The sequence below is a fragment of the Etheostoma spectabile genome, chromosome 9, assembly GCF_008692095.1.
Source record: "Etheostoma spectabile isolate EspeVRDwgs_2016 chromosome 9, UIUC_Espe_1.0, whole genome shotgun sequence".
In the NCBI taxonomy this organism is placed as follows: domain Eukaryota; kingdom Metazoa; phylum Chordata; class Actinopteri; order Perciformes; family Percidae; genus Etheostoma; species Etheostoma spectabile.
The window spans coordinates 20451310-20469430 of record NC_045741.1 but is presented as its reverse complement, the minus strand read 5'-3'; the positions used below and the strand labels follow the sequence as shown (position 1 = coordinate 20469430).

General features: G+C 39.7%; 3 protein-coding genes across 6 annotated transcripts in view; 2 read left to right on the top strand and 1 right to left on the bottom strand.

Moving 5' to 3' along the window:
- Window positions 1-2887, bottom strand: part of actl6a (actin-like 6A) — a 9099-nt gene extending 6212 nt beyond the window's left edge. The window contains exons 1-3 of the mRNA XM_032527145.1: window positions 2688-2887; window positions 1607-1683; window positions 86-263 (exon numbers count right to left, since the gene is read on the bottom strand). Of these exons, the coding sequence (XP_032383036.1) occupies window positions 86-263; window positions 1607-1683; window positions 2688-2712 (280 nt within the window). The 5' untranslated portion in view covers window positions 2713-2887. The remainder of the gene's footprint in view (window positions 1-85; window positions 264-1606; window positions 1684-2687) is intronic.
- On the top strand, window positions 2845-8054 carry aldh7a1 (aldehyde dehydrogenase 7 family, member A1). Of its 2 annotated transcripts, none has more exons than XM_032527143.1 (2): window positions 2845-2946; window positions 5891-8054. In XM_032527143.1, the coding sequence occupies exons 1-2, from the start codon at window positions 2863-2865 to the stop codon at window positions 7517-7519; spliced, it is 1713 nt and encodes a 570-aa protein (XP_032383034.1). In that variant the 5' UTR covers window positions 2845-2862; the 3' UTR covers window positions 7520-8054. The 2 variants fall into 2 exon arrangements, with proteins under 2 accessions (XP_032383034.1, XP_032383035.1); XM_032527144.1 differs by having other exon boundaries at window positions 2861-2946; window positions 5886-8054.
- Window positions 8055-9624: 1570 nt separating this feature from the next.
- The window catches only part of LOC116696286 (guanine nucleotide-binding protein subunit beta-4), a 23546-nt gene continuing 15049 nt past the window's right edge, over window positions 9625-18121 (top strand). Inside the window, exons 1-2 of one of the 3 annotated variants that reach the window (XM_032527147.1) lie at window positions 9625-9748; window positions 15151-15232. The gene's annotated coding sequence lies outside the window, so the exon portion shown is untranslated. Of the gene's footprint in view, window positions 9749-14996; window positions 15233-18121 lie in introns of those variants that run through there. The other 2 variants (XM_032527146.1, XM_032527149.1) reach the window with 2 other exon arrangements.

Genomic DNA, 18121 nt, shown 5'->3' with positions numbered 1-18121 from the left:
TATATATATATATATATATATATATATATATATATATATATATATATATTATTACACATATAACCCATAACGAGTCAATACTTACTCATGCCATTCTTGAGCGGAGACATGACCTCCATGCTCTCCCTGGGTACCCTTAGCTGGTTGGTATCAATAAAGTAGGTGGTGCCACTCTGCTTGCTTGGCTTGTCACCGTCCGTCTCCATGGGTGTGCTGCCATCCTCTCGGTCAAGGGTCACACCTATCACCGTGGGGAAGTCCGCCTGAGCCAAGCCAAAACAGGACGCAATAAAAGGTCAAAACTCACATGCTCTGGTTTACCAATATCAAGCATAAGAACAAAAGTTAAAGAAAACCGTTCTGTCCCATAATGTAGTCAGACATGTGCAATCTGTGCCTGTCAGGGGCCAAAGCAAGCAGTTTTAGTGGACGTACATTGATGGTGCGTAATTGCCCCAAAGGATTACATTGCAGCCCGTTTCATAGCTGCAGGGCTCTTGCTCAACACTGGACCAATTTCAAAAAGAGTTGTCTCCATTATTCAATCAGGCACAAAAACATGAAAAAATATAATTCTCGTTAAAAATATACTGCACTTCCTCTTTAAGTCATTCCATAGGAATTCTTTTGCATCTGTAATTTTTACTTGTCATAGTAGTAAAAGCACAGGAGTTACTACCAACATCAACAATGGCTCTGTTCTATTCAAGTGCCCAGTAAACCATGACAGTGTGACAATGAACCAGCATGGACAATATCAGTACACTAAAACTGTAGCAGCTAAATGGAATTCAGCCATCATTCATTTAATTATTTACAACTGCAATTTTCCTACCTTGATATGTAAAAGTTTTCTGGGGGAAAAACCTATTACAGCAGCTTGTGACAAAACAAGCACAACAATTAAAACTAAAAACAATTAGTCAAATAATCGACTAATTTACTGACAGGAATTAACTGATTATTTTGGGGCTGCCTCCAGCTCACCCAGTAAGAGCGTTAGCCCCATGTTGGCTGAGTCCTGCAGCGGCGCAGGTTCGAATCTGACCGGCTGCCCTTTGCTGCATGTCATCCCCCATCTCTCTCCCCTTTCATGCCTATCCACCGTCTCTATGTAATAAAGGGAAAAACCCCAAAAAATAATCTTAAAAAAAAAAAAAAAAAAAGATTATTTTGGTGATACACTAATTATCAATCTGTATTTTAAGCAAAATCGCTGGTTGACAAAACATGATATTTAAATATGTCAGCGTGGGCTCTGGGATCGACTTATGTGATAGGTTTCTGACATTTTATAAACTAAAAGATCAATTAATAAATAAAATATCAAAATAATCATTTGTTGCCGTCTGATAGCATTACTGTATAACCGATAGCTTTTCTTATCAAACTGATATTTACATAATCAAGATCTCCACCTAAAGCACAGATCAATCAAAACGGAGCAAGTACTCCAGAATGATCTGAACTCAATTTGTGCCGTCTGTCTCCAGGGTGACAGCCCTCATTTCTTGACATTGGCGAAACCCCAGGAGAGAAGATGAAGATGTACAGAGGAAGAAAAAAAAAAACATAGTTAATCAGGTCACATGAGTGATCCACTTACCTTGGGACAGTCTTCTCCTGCATAGCCAGCTCTTACAGTGTATGAGCCAATGTCGAACACCAAAGCTCCCACCTCATCTGCAAAAACGAGTGTATATACAGTAAAATAATTTGATGTAAACTGTAAAAGATTATCAACCTGAAAAGAAAGTGTGTAATTCAAAATGAGATTAAGTCAGGTCCATAAAAAGACATATACCTTTCTGCAATATATGTTATTCTTATAACCAAATGGCACTCATGTATTAAGCTAGCTGTGTTTTAGTACACTATAATGTTACCAAAGACCAATTTCTTCTTTCAACTTTCACCACAGCTACACAGGCTGTTCTACTTTGCCAGATATGTTTTAGCGACATAAACTCAGTAGGTTACATTGTTATGATATTGTAATAACGCAATTAAAGCTTACACAATGAAACAGTTGTTCAATGAAACCAACATTCAAGTACTTTTTTAATTCGAAGGCATAACTAGTTATCATTACACATGAAAACAAACTGAATGGCATGTTTAAGTAAAGTAACGTTACTCCGAGCAACAGATCCACTTCAACAAGAAGTTGTTTCATCTTAGGAAAAAAAACCACATCTGGGACGTTCTTAGATATGTGAATGTCAACAGAGAGGCAAACGTGTAAAGCTAAATAACGTTATATCGTTCAGTCTTTAATCTCAATCACAGTGAAAATATGTATCTTCAATTCTAAGAAAGCTATGTGTAACGTTGCCCTTACACAAACGGAACTGGACGTGTTCACTTTCTTTAACTGTCTATGTGTGTTCATGACTTCGACAAGCCCACTTTCATTCATTTCCTTGCTAGCTAGCGAGGCAATCCCGGGGTTACATGGTTGTTGCATAAAATAACTAGCTAAGCTCAAGCCACAAGAAGAAGCACTTCAATTGTTAACAAATTCACATTTTCTTGTTGATCAAAGACGTTTAGCTTTAGTCTACAGCGAAGCTAACGTTAGCACAGCTAGCAAAGCTAGCCAGCTATAAAGATGGCTAGAGCTAGCTACAGAACGGGACAACGTGCACAACGGTTTTGTTTTATTATAATCATAAGACCCCACTCACCGCCTCCATACACTCCGCCACTCATCCTTTATGTTATCGCAACAGCAACTTCCCTACTATAAGGTATTACAACACAATCCCAACCGCTGAACGGTTAATAACAACAAAGGGAATTTGTTAGCATGGATCAATCCAAGCAGGCGCCACAGTGCGTCGTGGCGGCTGTCCAATCAGAATGCAGCACAGTAAGTACTTCCGTTTCAGCTGCAAGTACATCCATGCTCTGAAGTGGACGTGGCCCTGCGCACTTTATATCAACGTAAGTGAAGAACTGATAAATGAATTACATTAACTTAACTTTTAATCATTAAAAGCGATGTACGGATAGTGTACGAGCAGGGTTTAAGTCAGCACGGTGATGTTAGTTACTGTCAACCGCAGGACCTTGAGTCACGGTCGTTTAGACTCAACAAGATTGACGCTGAGCTCCATGTCACTTCATGCTGCAAAAGTAGCAACACTGACTTAGGGAATTTGGAACTTTAAAAGTGCAAACCTGAAAATATTATTTTGGTTTACATTTGGTGATATTGTCGGTGTTAACTGTCTTATTTTTATGTAATAAGTTCAATTTTCTAAAGCCTCGTGGTTGTCTAAAGTTGGGCTAGTTGCGCAGGCGCACAGGTTGGAAACGACTGGGTGACTTGCTGGTCAAATACTGAGAAGAGCTATTATTATATAACCCATAGGCTATTTTGAATGAAACGCATAAAACTACAAAGATACTACTTTTTAACCAGTCATAGTCTTAATACATTAACGTTTGCCTTCTGTTTTATTGACTTTCTGCTGTAGATGTTTTAATATATAGTTTAATATGAGAATTTCACTTTTGATATAGACAAATATTCGGAAAAATGGGTTATGCCCAAGGTGTTCTCTTCACATTTCGTGTTTAGGGCCTTTATGATATTTCTGCATTCATAGAGATGAAGTTGGAGCAAAAAGCACCAATATTTATACAAGCAGTCTCCGGTTAACACCTGTTGACTGCCCTCATTCCTTGTAGTAAATGTTCACTGTATCTTGCAACTTTCTGAAGTTATTTATTAATTTTGAAATTGAAAGTTAACTCTTGAACTTTTGAAAAAGCAGATGACAGAACTGGAGCTGACATGTCATGTACTTGATTAGTTAGTGGACATAAGATTAATAAAATATCATTTTGATAACTTTGGAATTAGTTAATTTCTTAGGGAAAATGCCAAACATTGTCTAAATCAGGCTTTTCTTTGTTTTAATTGTGAATATTACTTGATTTTAGACATTGAATTTTAGACTTTTTTTATTTTTTTAGTCTTTTTGGGGTCTAGGAAATTGGGATGGGCATTTTTTTTCACCATTCACTAAAATGTTATCACCTAAGTGTGTGTGTGTGTGTGTGTGTGTGTGTGTGTGCGCCCGCGCACTCCCCCACGCCCTCACAGTACAGGCCAAAAGTTTGAACACACCTTCTCAGTCAATGTGTTTCCTTTTGTTTTCATGACTATTTACATTGGAGATTATCACTGAAGGCATCAAAACTATTAATGAACCCATGTGGATTTATGTACTCAACAAAAAAGTGTGAAATAACTTAAAACATGTCTTATATTCTAGTTTCTCCAAAGTAGCCACCCTTTTCTTTTTTGATAGTGCTGCAAACCCTTGGTGTTCTCTCAATGAGCTTCATGAGGTAGTCACCTGAAATGGTTTCCACTTCACAGGTGTTCCTTGTCTGGGTTAATTGGTGGAATTTCTTGCCTTATTAATGTAGTGGGGACCATCAGTTGTGTTGTGCAGAAGTCAAGTTAATACACAGCCGACAGCCCTATTGGACAATTGTTAGAATTTATGTTATGGCAAGAACCAATCAGCTAAGTAAAGAGAAACGAGTGGCCATCATTACTTTAAAAAATGAAGGTCAGCCGGTCTGGAAAATTGCGAAAACTTTGAACGTGTCCCCAAGTGCAGTCGCAAAAAAAATCAAGCACTACAACAAAACTGGCTCACATGAGGACCGCCCCAGGAAAGGGAGACCAAGATTCACCTCTGCTGCTGAGGATGAGTTCATCTGAGTCACCAGCATCAGAAATCACAAGTTAACAGCAGCTCAGATTAGAGACCAGATGAATACCAGACAGAGTTCTAGCAGCAGACACATCTCTAGAACAACTGTTAAGAGGAGACTGCGTGAATCAGGCCTTCATGGTCAAATAGCAACTAGGAAACCACTGCTAAGGAGAGGCAACAAGCAGAAGAGAGTTGTTTGGGCAAAGAAACACAAGGAATGGACATTAGACAGGTGGAAATCTGGGCTTTGGTCTGATGAGTCCAAGTTTGAAATCTTTGGTTCCAACCGCCGTGACTTTGCGCAGCGGAGAAAAGGTGACCGGATGGATTCTACATGCCTGGTTCACACCGTGAAGCATGGAGGAGGTGTGATGGTGTGGGGGTGCTTGGCTGGTGACGATGTCGAGGATTTATTTAAAATTTGAAGGCATAATGAACCAGCATGGCTACCACAGCATCCTGCAGCGTCATGCGACATCCCATCCGGTTTGCGTGTAGTTGGACCATCATTTATTTTTCAACAGGACAATGACCCCAAACATACCTCCAGGCTGTGTAAGGGCTATTTGACCGAGAAAGAGAGTGATGGAGTGCTGCGCCTCCACAGTCACCGGACCTGAACCCAATCGAGATGGTTTGGGGTGAGCTGGACCGCAGAGTGAAGGCAAAAGGTTCGACAAGTGCTAAGCATCTCTGGAAACTCCTTCATGACTGTTGGGAATCCATTTGAAGGTCATCAAGAGAATGCCAAGAGTGTGCAAAGCAGTAATCAGAGCAAAGGGTCGCTACTTTGAAGAAACTAGAATATAAGACATATTTTCAGTTATTTCACACTTTTTTGTTGAGTACATAATTCCATATGTGTTCATTCATAGTTTTGATGCCTTCAATGAGAATCTACAATGTAAATGGTCATGAAAATAAAGAACGCATTGAATAGGTGTGTCCAAACTTTTGGCCTGTTGTAAAATATATGTATAAGTAATCAAAAGGTTAATCATTTGTGAAAATAATTGTTAGTTGCAGGCCTACTAAGAACACACTCATCAGAATGTAGTGGTGAGCTTGTTCTGTCAACAATCATTTATAAATGTTCTTTAAACTTTTTTACTTGTGAAATAAATGTGTAACTTTGTTTACTTCCAGCACAGATGCAGCACTGCCTCACACTGACCTTTGCCCGGCACAGTAGGCTCCTCTTGAGAAATAAATTTGCATCTGTCTACTACCAGCAGTCGGCAGCCATGTCAGGTCTCCTCATCAACCAGCCCAAATACTCCTGGCTGAAAGATCTGGGCCTGTCTGAGGACAACCCTGGTGTTTATAACGGGAGCTGGGGAGGCAGCGGGGAAGTCATCACGTCATACTGCCCAGCCAACAATGAGCCAATTGCCAGAGTAACCCAAGCAACCATGGCGGAGTATGAAGAAACTGTTCAGAAGTCGAGGGAGGCTTGGAAGTTGTGGGCAGATATTCCAGCACCCAAAAGAGGAGAGATTGTGAGGCAGATTGGAGATGCACTCAGAAAGAAGATTAACGTCCTGGGGAGCCTGGTGTCTCTGGAAATGGGCAAGATCTATGTTGAGGGAGTGGGAGAGGTTCAGGAATACGTTGATGTCTGTGACTATGCTGTTGGTCTGTCTAGAATGATTGGCGGACCCATGCTGCCTTCAGAGAGACCAGGCCATGCCCTGATCGAACAGTGGAACCCAGTTGGTCTTGTCGGCATCATCACTGCCTTTAACTTCCCTGTGGCTGTCTATGGCTGGAACAACGCCATCGCCCTGACCTGCGGCAACGTCTGCCTCTGGAAAGGAGCTCCCACCACACCTCTCACAAGTGTTGCAGTTTCCAAGATTGTGGCTGAGGTTCTGGAGCGCAACAACCTGCCCGGTGCTATCTGTTCCATGACTTGTGGAGGCGCTGATATCGGCACAGCCATGGCGAAGGATGAGCGGGTGGATCTGCTGTCGTTCACTGGCAGCACCCACGTTGGAAAGATGGTGGCCATGATGGTGCAGGACAGGTTCGGTCGTAAGCTGCTGGAGCTCGGTGGAAACAACGCTATCATTGTGTTTGAGGATGCTGACCTGAATCTTGTGGTGCCCTCTGCCGTATTTGCATCTGTAGGAACCGCTGGCCAGCGCTGCACCACCACTAGGAGGCTGATGCTGCACGAGAGTGTTCACGACACAGTGATTGAAAGGGTCGCCAAGGCTTACAAACAAGTCCGCATCGGAGACCCCTGGGATCCCGCCACCCTTTACGGCCCTCTGCACACTAAACAAGCCGTGGATCAGTACCTGGCAGCTATTGAGCAAGCCAAGCAGCAGGGTGGCACTGTGGTCTGCGGAGGAAAGGTGATGGACCGTCCTGGAAACTACGTGGAGCCCACCATCATCACAGGGCTGGCCCACGATGCTCCCATTGTCTATACCGAAACCTTTGTCCCCATACTGTACGTCCTCAAGTTCAAGACAGAAGAGGAAGCGTTTGCCTGGAACAACGAGGTCAAGCAGGGCCTGTCCAGCAGCATCTTCACTAAAGATATGGGTCGAGTTTTCCGCTGGCTGGGGCCCAAAGGATCCGACTGTGGCATTGTGAATGTCAACATTCCGACAAGTGGAGCTGAGATCGGAGGAGCCTTTGGTGGAGAGAAACACACGGGAGGTGGAAGAGAGTCTGGCAGTGACTCATGGAAGCAGTACATGAGGCGTTCAACCTGCACAATAAACTACAGCAAGGATCTTCCTCTTGCCCAGGGAATCAAGTTTGAGTGAAACCTTCAGGTGGTTTGTTTAATGAGCCCAAAAGAATAACATTACATGTTTGAGTGGCAGAGGGTTATCTAACGAGTGCTAGACATTTGTCACTGCATGTTTGCATTCAGAAAGGTCGGTTTAGTTTTTCCTGCCTATGGTTGAAGCATCACATATGAATTATGGTTTTAAAACAGTTGTGTTAAAGGTCAAATTCTGTTAGTGTGCACTTTTCTATTAGCACTTAGAAATTGAGTGGGAATGCTAGATTACTCTACCAGATTTTTTGTATTGTTCAAAAAATAAATATTGCTGTTATTTTAGAAGAAAAACTGGAGTGATCCTTATTCATTTGGAGATTAAAACAATGCAGTGCAAATAGCATTGCAGGCTGCTTAAAATCTTGTTGACAATTTAAAGTTAGTAGGAGGTAGCTAATTAAAACACTGGCTGTTTGCATCTCCTTTACAGCATTATTATACTGTACTTTTGCACCCAGAAGAATGTAACAATGTGCTTTCCAGACAATAAAAAAGTAAATAAGTCTTGATGTTGACATGACTTGGCTGGCCTATTCTTTGTAAGTTTCATATGGGAGGATTAGAAGAAGCAACAGTTGTCCCTAAAAACTGTACTAGTATGAAATGAACATCACATTTTGTATTAAAGACTGTGTGGGAAACATGAAACCCCATATGTCTATTTTTTTTCTTTTTATTAGATAGTGACAGTAGATAGATGGGGGACATGCAGCAAAGGGCCGCTGTGAAGGACTCAGCCTACATGGGGCACATGCTCTTACTGGGTGAGATAGTGGTCGCCCCGTACATTTCTAATTACACGTGAAATCGTTTTGTCATTGCCCGTATCTTAAAACCAAATACATAATTATGACTGTCCAATCTTTAAGATTACAATCAGTAAAATCACTTCTGCAGATAGCCAGAAAGAGCCTCATTTTGGTGCAAAACATTATTTGGTAATGGGCAATAGGCTAAGTCTTGTGCACAAGAGTCAAAATATATACAAAATAAAATAACATACAGCAGAAGACAAAGTGACAGCAGCACATTTTAAGCACACATGTATTTGGGCCAATTGATTCCACAACTGTTGTTTGAAGTTGTGTGAAGCTGTTTATTACTGACATTCAGTGGGTATTATTTTCACACATCAATGTAAACTATAAAATAATTCCAAAATGGATTGCCAATAGGAGCTGTGCTTTAAGGTGCTGATAGTACAGTATTAATGATCTGGTATGCTGGCACAGTCCTAATATTTATACTATTTTGAATGTAAAGATTGAGTTATACATTATCAGAGAAAACGTGATCCTCCAAAGGCCTTTTCCACAGCAACTTTTTTGATTTGTCATAGTAGAAACACACAAATGTTCCAAATAACATTAAAGATGGCTCTGTTCTATCCAAGTGTGACAGTGAGGCAGCACACAACACCAGGACCCTGAAACTAAAGAAGCTAAATGGAATACAGCCGTCATATTATTATTTACACATGTGACTTTTACACCTTCAGCTTACAGGAGGTTCATGTACGTCTGTCATGCTTTATACAAGATGTACGTGTCCAATTATCTGACAAAGGTTTGTATAGGTTCTGTGTCAGCAGTATTTGTCCATTGAAAATACTGACCGATATATATTTAACACTTCTTGGCATTTCTTAAAAAAGGCCTTGAAGAAACATCCACAGCTGACCTCATCTTGGATGATCCACTCTCTTTCCTTGACTTCCACCAAGTGCATGCTGGGATAGGCTACCCTTTCCCTCAAATCAATAAATCTTCCTCAATATCAAAAATTCTATTAGCAAAGTAATCCTACATGCAGAGCTGTGAGCCCCCTTTTTTAAAAAAGTAACTCAACTTTACTGTAGAAGTTTTTGATAAGATCAACATGACATGTGCGAGTAACCTGTCCTGGAACTCAGCATTCCAACATGTTTTTCAGAAACAGGATTTCTTTAAGAGAAATAAACTCTGTCACTTTAATAGAAATACTACTTCATCTCCCATCCTCCATGCCACCCATATGCTCACCCTCCCACTCAGCAGCTCGCTATACTCCCTCTCACTCTCTCTCTCTTTCTCTGCATTTACTACTGCTCCTAGCAGCATCTACACTCACAGCTGAAAGGAAGAACCGAAACGACAGCTCTCTGTACGACTCACAATCAACGCCATATAGGACATATACAGAAAACTTCCTCTGCTACTCATCTGCAAAGGTAGAAAAGCTTTAATTATTTGACTACAATTAATTTTGTTGTGCATTAGGGTGCATGTTGTCTGGCGTTCCCTCTTGATTCATTCATCTAAGATTCACTGCCACAGCAACATAGCTGCTAGGGAAAGTCTAAACTAAAAATAACTATATTTGGTCAAATGTCAACGTAAAGCACAAAGAATAAATTCCTACAGTTTGGAAATATATTTGTATTCTAACAAAACATCAAAAGAAGATCTGAAATCTGATTTCGGAGCATCAGTTAAAACAGAGATGGGTGTGGAGCTCAAACTAACAGTCAAGCCACCCCTGCAGAGCTACAGTAAGAGAGGAAACCCTTGGTTTGGTTGTGAGCTCGTCAAACCAATCTGTATAGCTCTGGCATCAAAGGTTCTGCATGCTTTTCTAGGAGGTAAAACCTTATCTCATGTTCTGAATCCAAATGTCAAGTCAATATTATTGTGGGCTCATGGTAATAAATGAATGACCATCTGCTATCATAATGTTGCAGCTATAACGGGAGGCATTTGAATAGTGTGTCATTGGCACATCAGGGTTGTTCCTTACTTCCCTTATTTATTTTTATTATACATGTCTTGTGTGATTCACTTCTTTGGAAACTCGAAGCATGTTAGTTCATGCTTTGTTGTTGCACCCTAGATTTACAGAAGTGCCTGGGATTCCCCTGGACTGAAACACTCTCACTTCTTCTCTTTGCACATTTCCTCTGCAGCTTCTCCCTGAAACAAAAAGCTATACGCTTCTGGCCTACTCATTCTAGTTTTAATTGACTCTTTTTATGTATTTGTAGCAATTTATAATGCAAAATGACAGGAAACATTTCTGATGATGCGTCTTTAGAACATTTTCCGGCACAGGATAGTCTTTTTTTAATATTAGATATTGCATTTAACTTTTCCACATACTATATATACAAATAGATTTTAATTTATAAAAGCAACCCAGGATATGTATACTCTCAAAAGATTCTGACCTGTAACTGAACTTATTGTGCAATCTGTTACATACGTCTTTGTGCTGATTGTAGTGCATGAGCTTAAGACCATTCCATTTTAGCGGACAATAATCTATTTTTGTTCTATTCTGTGGGTGAGAAAAAACAGTATAGACATGATATTAACGCATAATGTTCTGGTATATCGATATTAAACTATTGCTGTTATATTATGATAGTAATTTTGTTCCTATTTTCAAACCCGAACCCAAAATGGTCATCATGTCAATTCTCTATCACATACATGCTTTTGTTCTGCTGTATTCATTTGAATAGCAACAGTGCTTGGCCTTTGCCATCAGCAAGCCTGACTCCACAATCTGCGTCCTGATAGTGTGACTGCAACACAACATAAGAGGCATTATCACAGAAACGATGAGGGCTCTTCACCAAGCTGCTGGTGTGACAGTCTCTCGTGGGCCAACAACAGCACTGAGATTAGACAAGAACCTGACACAGAGGCAGAGTAAACTGCTAGTAACGCACTGGACTTACACATGGTCTGAAGTGATCTCTTCTGAAAAGCTACACGTGAATGTCACTGTGGATCATTGTTGCGTGACCTACAAAGGATCTGCTGGGGATGGTTATAGCTGATGTGCCAGATCTTTCTTTAGTTTAGATGCATTGCAGGTAGCCATACATTATGATTTACAGTAGAGGAAGGTTTTGCATTTTGGAGACTAGCATAACATCTGAAGTGTGTTCACATCTGGACACAGCAGCATGCGTACTCCAGCCTATACCACAAGAGTACTTTTATTTACAAATGGCGTTAAAATGATCCAATCTGGGGAAGATAAAAAAGTGTTCTTTACAGATATAGTTTATCAGCAGAGACTAAAAATTGATAATTTCCATTGTGCCAGTCAAGCTTTACTTGCTAACTGGCACCAAGCTGTGCCAGTCAGCAAGTAAAACCCTGAATCTGTCAACATCTATTTTCCTCATCAGAGAGAGAGAGAGAGAGAGAGAGAGAGAGAGAGAGAGAGAGAGAGAGAGAGAGAGAGAGAGAGAGAGAGAGAGAGAGAGAGAGAGAGAGGTGGTGGCGAGCCCAGCTAGGCACGCATATTTTAAGTCACTTTGCACTCTTCAAGAGAGCCCTTTTTTCAATAATCCATTATGCATAGCAGCTCTGGCTCTCCCTGGTATTTCTCCTACCTTCTTGACGTCAGTTGCCATTTGTAAGGGGTTACCCTGGCAACGGACAGCCTCCCCGGGAGATGTCTGGTGGATAAGAAGGCCCTGATAAAGCCTTTTAAGGTTCTACAGTCGCTACACCTTTTAATTGCCTTTGATACAGTGGAAGTATTATGTGGGGGTCGTTGGGGCGTGTTGCCACATGTGGCCAAAAAATGGGAACGCAGATAAAAATAGACATTGAGAAGCTGCTTCAGATTGACATCCCATCATCTCCACTTGATTTGATCACCCACGTATTGGGCTCATTTCTGAGCAGTCCTGTGAAACTGAATTGACGTGATATATCTATTTTTGGCCACGTTTTGCTTTACTCTTTCATTACACAAACAACACATGTGTACAACACAATTTAACTATGTGACATTGTAGCGTTAAGAGAAAATGTAAAGAATAGATAAAGCGACCAGTCTGTCACGATGCCTCTGAACAATATGTGGATGTAATTATGAGATAACATGAAAAGATCAAACATCAACCAAGTCAGTCATGTACAACATTTAACCCTAAATGCCCTCTGGCGTGCTAACTTGTCAGTGCACATTATTGATTATAATAGTACATTTAAATTTAATATTGCAGAAGAGGCCATTGTTATTTTGCATTTATGCAAAACATCAGATGCAAACAGTAGAATGAGGATGATGTCTCCAAATGCAAACCTGTGGTTAGTTGTGAGCCTTCTTCACACAGTACTGAGGAGATACTTAAACCCTAAAACCTCCCTCACATTCAAATTATTTCATTCAGCTGCCTGACTGCTACTGTACTTTACAGCACAACCCATGCTGAATTTGCATTGATGCAAAAATGTCTCATTTGTGGGCAACAATACAGTAGAGATACTGTACATGATACCTGTTCCAGGCTCCAGGAGGCTATTTATAGCCTCACCAACATGTGTGTCTTTCCTTTTTTTCCACACACCAGGCTATTGATGTGCTATTTTTACAATGTGTCAATTTGCTCCCTCCCTCTCCTTTTGGTTGCCAAGCAATGGGCCAAGGAACCTGATTGGCCAAGGATGTGCTTTCAGACACCTTGACTCTGTTTCTCAGCTGGCTAATGAATTCAGTAATTTCACTCACTAGTGGCAGAGAGCAGAGGAGGTTTTTTATGTCCTTGTGAATCAATCTGTGGTACAAAAAGGCTAAAAATGTTATGGTAATGAACTGACTGTTAAATGAAACATAGTGTGCAGTATGAGTAGAGTTGACTTGTGTTTTTCATGATTTGTATCTACCAATGAGTATTCAATAATACATTTGTTGAGAAACTTCAGATGTTACACCCAGACAGATTGGGCTGACCCAAGATTGTGTCATCTTTAAAATAAGTTAAGGCAAAAACCTGTTTGTGTTTCATCTTTCATCATGCTATATACATTTAACAAGAACAGAAAAACCTGCTCAGATGTAATGATTATTGTGAGGATGAAAGGATTATTTTGTCTCTGATATAGGGGCAGATTTGTGGTTGTGTGGTTTGGTATGTACATCACACCTCACTAAATCGTATGTGAGGATATTCTGTAAAATGCAGTGAAATGTAAGCTAGTATGAAGGAATTGATGAACTATTTCTCGTTTTGGGAACAACTGTCCAGAAACACAAGTAAATGTATTTAATATTTCAAGTAACTGTATTTAATAATATATTATTTTTTATTAATTAGATTTTGGTGGCAACACTAATGACAAACCAACGACAACATGTTTCTGCTATCATGCAAATCCTAATCCTCCTAATGTGTTTAGCGGGAAATTGGTCTGACACACCTAAACTACTGCTGTGTGTGTGAATTCAATTAGACTTAATCTGACCCCATGCCACTCCGAAAGGAAACCAAGGGCTGGGCAACTTTCATCTACCCTCCATTGATTGTGGCTCGTGCAGAGATATGGAAAAGCCTATCCCACTGCTCGCTTTCATTGGCCCCATTAAAAATGCATCCTGTCTTAATGGAGAGATATCCTTTTCAATGAGCCCACTGCAGGCCAACCGTGGTGTGCTGGGGTGAGACTTGGCACAGCTGTCTCTATATTTTTTTCTGTGCACTTTAGGGCCACCACTAATAATTATTTTCTTTATTTATAGAAAGAAAATAGTGAAAATGGCCTTCACAATTTCACAGAGACCAAGGTGACATATTTATTAACTTGCCAACAGTTCAAAGCATAAACATAATTTACAATTAGGCCAACATAAAACAGAGCAGCTCAAAAGCAGAATAATCCTCATATTTGTGAAGCTGGATCCAGAACATGTTCGTCATTTTTGTTTGATAAATGAATGAAACTATCAATTGTCAAAATTGTTGCAGATTAATTTTCCATCAATTGACTAATAGTTTAACCTCTAAAGCATATGGCTATATGTAGACTTGGCCTTTTATACCTTTTGCTGAGTAGTCTCATAAGCTGAGAGTTATCTTTGAATAGCTACAATATTGCCACCTTACATTTTTTTTATCTGTTCCTGCACATATAATCTACTGTAGCTTGACTGAACTATGTTGTACTTATGAGCTGCTTGGATATGCAAAATAAACAGAAAAATAAAACGTGTAACTTTTTAATAGTGCTCACAGGTCACATAGCAAAGTCACAATAGGTAATTGATAACATTCACACGTTAAACTAAACTGTCCCGGTTTAATGTAATGGCATTTGACCAAATCATAAAGTGTATGTTTTTAGAACCAAAAGATGTCTTTGCAAACCTGAGGTGAAGTCCATCTGAATCACTACTACGAGCCTACCACCAAAAGCTTTATATATTTAAAATTATTTCCTGTATCCCATTCGGTTCCTTTTTGTTGAGGGGGCTGACGGACGGTACCATTTTTATCCGTAGGTTACACAACCTATTTAAGATATTTTGCTAGGCTAAGCAAAATGTTATTATTGATTGTTATGGAGTGCTGACCTAAATATAACACGAGATACGTAGGGACTGGTATTGTATAACGTGTTATATTGGTTAGACATTTACATGTTCGATCTATTCACCACCGTGCACCCCTAAGCGTAGGCTGTTGCCATGTTCCCACTTTCATGGGTGTGGTGATTAGCTTACTTGGTGAAAAATTTAGTCTAATCCGACCAGAGTCGCGCTCCCTTTTCCCCCCTTTAAACCGATTAAATTGTCTCAAAATTAACACGTCTGCCTTTGCGATTTCTTTCAAAGCTGGGACCATGGTTGTCGTATGAAAACGGATCGGTGTGACTCTGATTGGAAGGACGGACAGAGCCAAAAAAGCCTTTTTCAGGTAAGTACGTTTAACGTTAACGTTAGTCTTGATATTTTGGAGGCTTTTGGGCTATTTCCTGCTTTGCTCAAGGCGGGTTGTAAAAATGTCCGTGAATTGAAATGTTTTCTGTGCTATGAGCAGCAATGTAGCTCTTGGCATAACTGAGCCCATGCTACTACTGCCTCAATGCTATTTTTTCTCTCTAAACAGTTAGGTTAAGCAAAGCTGGAAATCCACTGCAATGCAAACGCGGCCTTTACGGGCTGTCAAACGACTTTCACGGAACTATAGGGGCAAAACATTTCACTATTGGGCACATATTCATCTGTTCCCATTTCGTACATGAGCTTTCTAATTTGTGACTGCACGACACCCTGCGTAGCTTTTTTTCTTTTCCATTAAATATACATGCCAGTCCGCCTTCATCCGAGCGGCAACTGGTAGCGTGACGTTGCGCGAGGCTCATGCAATTTGTTGCTTGTATCAGAAATGTATCACGACTCAGATAACTTCGCAAAGACGGTTAATAGCCTTCATGTTAGTTTCACCTAACGTTACAGTCTATCTAAATAGGATGTAGCTGAGATAGCTTCCTGTCTTGGCTGTTGTCTGTCAGCATAATAAATCAGGCCAGCGGGTTGTTGTTGATACCAGATATGCAGTATGAAGTTAGTTTTTAATCATGCATGTCATCAATCTGAAGATTATTTGCGACTGGTTAGTAGGCTACATACCTATGCTAGTTTTGGCATAGTGCTCGCCAACAAGGGCATATTTATTACAAATCAAAGGTGGATGATCATGGTGATCGACTTAAAATACATCATGGTAAATATAAATGATGTGGGTATGATGAGCAAGCAGATAACATACACTGTTAATTTAAAATAATCAAATAGTTATGTCATGTATGTTATTTAACTGTAATACAGACTTTAAAGCCAGGTAAAGCTCAACCATTAATCGATTCATTGAGCAACAGAAAATGAATGAATACGATTTCTTTTAATTGCCTATTCGTCAATTATCAAGCTCAAATACGTCAAACTGTGGTTTCAGCTTCTCAAATGTGAGGATTTATCACCTATGGCTGTCTTTTATCATTGTAAATTAAAAAGGCTACATGGGCAAAACGAGCAGTTTCAAGATGTCGTTTTAGGTTCTGTGAAATTGTGACAAGTATATTTCACTATTTTCTGTCGTTTTTATAGACAAAATCAGTAGGCCTAGTCAATTAAAAGAGAGACAAATATTCAAATTAATTGATCATGAAAACCCTTGTTAAATGGAGTCCTCAGCAAAGAAAACACAACACTAAAAACATGTAACAGTAACCTGGAAAATGAAAAACGATATATTGTCCTCACAATAATAAAACTGTGTGGGTGGCATATAATAATTGAACTTTTATTCCAATTGTATCGCGATGATATAATCACATCATGAAAAATTCTGTTTTCAAAGTCAATGATTCAAAAGAAATGTTAACTGATATCAACAAATGAGTCCCTATAGTTTTTGTTTTACATGTGTTGAGAGCCAGAAAGTGGAACACAGCTTATTGCATTGAACATAAACTGATTTCATGTGTCTCTGTTTGCCACATTTTGATATTATTATATACAGATTTCAACCATACCACCCAGCCCTAATGTACTGCATCTTCAAGCTCTACATGTTGCTATTTGTACATCTATATGTTTCCAAACCTAGACCACACCTCCAAGAAACTAACCTGGGGTAACAACAAAATAACAGCCAGCAGTTTATATAAAGGACCAATGTTACACAAGCAGCTCTCAAACTTTCCCGTAAAAGGGTCATGGTTTACTGCAGATTATGGATGTCACTTAGGGCCTGGTTGGACAAAACTGTTTCTGTCTAATTGGGTTCATGTAGTTTTGATCAGAAATGATGTGTGACGACATGATGTGTAATTCTGTAGCTGTCTGGTGTAAGTGGGGTGAAACCTGTGATTAAAGTAGGTCATAAAGTCATTACACAAGGATTCACTGTGTTCCTATCACGTCTATGTAGTAATAAGCAAAATCAATGATAATAGTATCACCTGACGAGGAGAAAGATGTGGCCTCTCACTGGAATCTCACCAGGCATCCTCCATTCTCCAGATGTTTGGAATAGTCAGTGGTTTACCTGAACAAGTTTAAATCTGGTGGAGCTGCCCTGATGCATCCAGTTTTCACTTTCACACACCCATCTGTAATGAATTTCCTGCCAATCCTGTACAGAAACTCATGACTCCTGAAGTTGTCTCTGAGATAGAAACTGTGACGTGAGATCAGGCGTAGGTGTAGGGTTGTTGTTTTTTTGTCAAATATTTAACAAAATCAAAACTTGATCATCTAGTGAATACCAGAGCATATTCAGTATCCTTCAGAGGTATGTTTCACAAATTAAAATGCACTAAGTGATGAAGTACTGAATAATAGTTGCTCTTAGTTCAAGAAAAGGAAAAAGCTAAATATTGTTTGGACTTGAGCCTTTAGGTTGTACAGGTATACCAACTTAAACACATTGTAACATTTAAGAACAGACAAAGTCCAAACCACATTTTCAAGTAAATGTTTGTGTTTTGTAAGGGAACAAAATGTCTGAATGTGTATAAAAAAGCATACGTTTTGAAAATGTTCTGTTCTTTGTAACTATAATAATAGTTACTATAACAATTTTGCATTGAGAAAACTTGTGTCAAATGTGATTTTCATAGTGATAAATATATAAAATCGTACTGGTAACACTGGTACTAATGGCTCACAGTGGACTAGGGCTGGGCGATATGGAGAAAATCAAATATGACGATATTTTTGACCAAATGCCTCAATATCAATACCCCAACGATATTGTAGTGTTGACCGTTGGTGCTTTCACAAAATATTTACACAATGA

Bases quoted from the DNA above. Each gene is read 5' to 3' on its own strand.
- aldh7a1 (XM_032527143.1), top strand. From the start codon at position 2,863: ATGCAGCACAGTAAGTACTTCCGTTTCAGCTGCAAGTACATCCATGCT. The intron at 2,947-5,890 runs GTAAGTGAAGAA...CTTCCAGCACAG, and splicing joins CCTGCGCACTTTATATCAAC to ATGCAGCACTGCCTCACACT.